Source organism: Salvelinus sp. IW2-2015, unplaced genomic scaffold (genome assembly GCF_002910315.2).
Source record: "Salvelinus sp. IW2-2015 unplaced genomic scaffold, ASM291031v2 Un_scaffold13919, whole genome shotgun sequence".
NCBI lineage: Eukaryota > Metazoa > Chordata > Actinopteri > Salmoniformes > Salmonidae > Salvelinus > Salvelinus sp. IW2-2015.
Window position 1 is genome coordinate 1 of NW_019955174.1, and position 1488 is coordinate 1488.

General features: G+C 47.4%; 1 protein-coding gene across 1 annotated transcript; it reads left to right on the forward strand.

Annotated features, from left to right (window-relative positions):
• Positions 1-6: 6 nt before the first annotated feature.
• On the forward strand, positions 7-1283 carry LOC112080254 (chromodomain-helicase-DNA-binding protein 3-like; the record flags this gene model as incomplete). Its single annotated transcript, XM_024145991.2, has 3 exons — positions 7-123; positions 798-961; positions 1137-1283. Coding segments are annotated over exons 1-3 (423 nt in total), but the record flags the coding sequence as incomplete, so codon positions are not given.
• Between the last annotated feature and the right edge of the window lie 205 nt (positions 1284-1488).

Sequence of the window (1488 nt, forward strand, 5' to 3'; positions counted from 1 at the left end):
TCCACCCCGCCATGGCCCTGAACGCCCGCTTCGCCGAGGTGGAGTGTTTGGCTGAGTCCCACCAGCACCTCAGCAAGGAGTCCCTGGCCGGGAACAAACCTGCCAACGCAGTGCTGCACAAGGGTGAGGGACACACACACACACCCCAAATCTCCCTCCCCTTTCTGCGTGTGTGTGTGGTGTGCGTCTGTACGCATTTATATCAGAAATAAAGATAAAGAAACAATCTCCCAGACTACATCTTTTCAACGTTCTTTGACCTGAATCTGTCAGCAGACCAGGCCTCACAGAGCTGCTGCTGCCAGAAGCTAACATTTCACAATATCAACTTCAGGATAGCGTTACAATCTCAGTTACCAGACTTGTTTGTTAGTTCAGAAAATGTCCTCATCCGATCTCTGACGAGTTGGTGTGTTTGTATTGTTCATTTGAAAGGACAACATACTGGCTTGACTTTTTCAGTATTCTACAACAATCCTGAAAGATAGAGATACGTTTATACAAAATGTGCCATGTCGGTTTCGTGACATTAAACGAAAATGAGCGTTCAATATTGTAGTGCTTCAGTGGGGGCAGGCTTTTGCTTCCAACACAACATATTCTACATGCCCTGTGGCCTAAAGTGTCTCACTGTATAATGTAACTCAAACCTAGTGGGAGACTGATAGAGTACGTAGTTGATGGTTAATACTAACACACCAATAGCTGCTTGTAATGGTTAACAGTAATTTACTAATCTAATAGCTGCTTGGAATGGCTAATGGAAGGAATTGACCGTTGAGTTGTTGTAATTTCAGTGCTGAACCAGTTGGAGGAGCTGCTGAGTGACATGAAGGCTGACGTGACGCGGCTCCCTGCCACACTGTCCCGAGTCCCGCCCATCGCCGCACGCCTGCAGATGTCAGAGAGGAGCATCCTCAGCAGACTAGCCAGCAAGGGTACTGACACACACACTCCCCCGGTAAGTAGACTGAGTTCACACACACAGTAACGCAAGCCCGCGCAACACGCATACACACAAACTACCTGTGAACACACACAGACACATATATACACACACACACACTCAGACTTCTCATTATTCTTTTTGATTTCGATCGATCATCAAATTGACAGTCTGTCCCCGCTCCCTCCAGATCATCCCTCCAGGACCGTACGCCACTCCTCAGAACTTTGGACCCGCCTTCACCCCCGTCCCCCCGGGAGTCTTACCCATGGGAGGGGCCAACTACAGCCAGATGCCCCCTGGATCTTTCGTATCAGGTCAGTGGCTAGACTGTGCTGTAACACCCATTCACTGAAAAGGGCTTTCCAAAACGACTAATGAATGATTCCATGTTGCTATCAGTTAGAATTGTTTTTTATGGGTTGCTACTCTGCAGCTGCTGCATTTCTTGCCGAAATCCTTCATTTATTATCTGATAAAGTCAATCCTTCATCAGTGAAGCTTTGGAAAAAATGTGGTTTGTGTGTGTGTGTGTGTGTGTG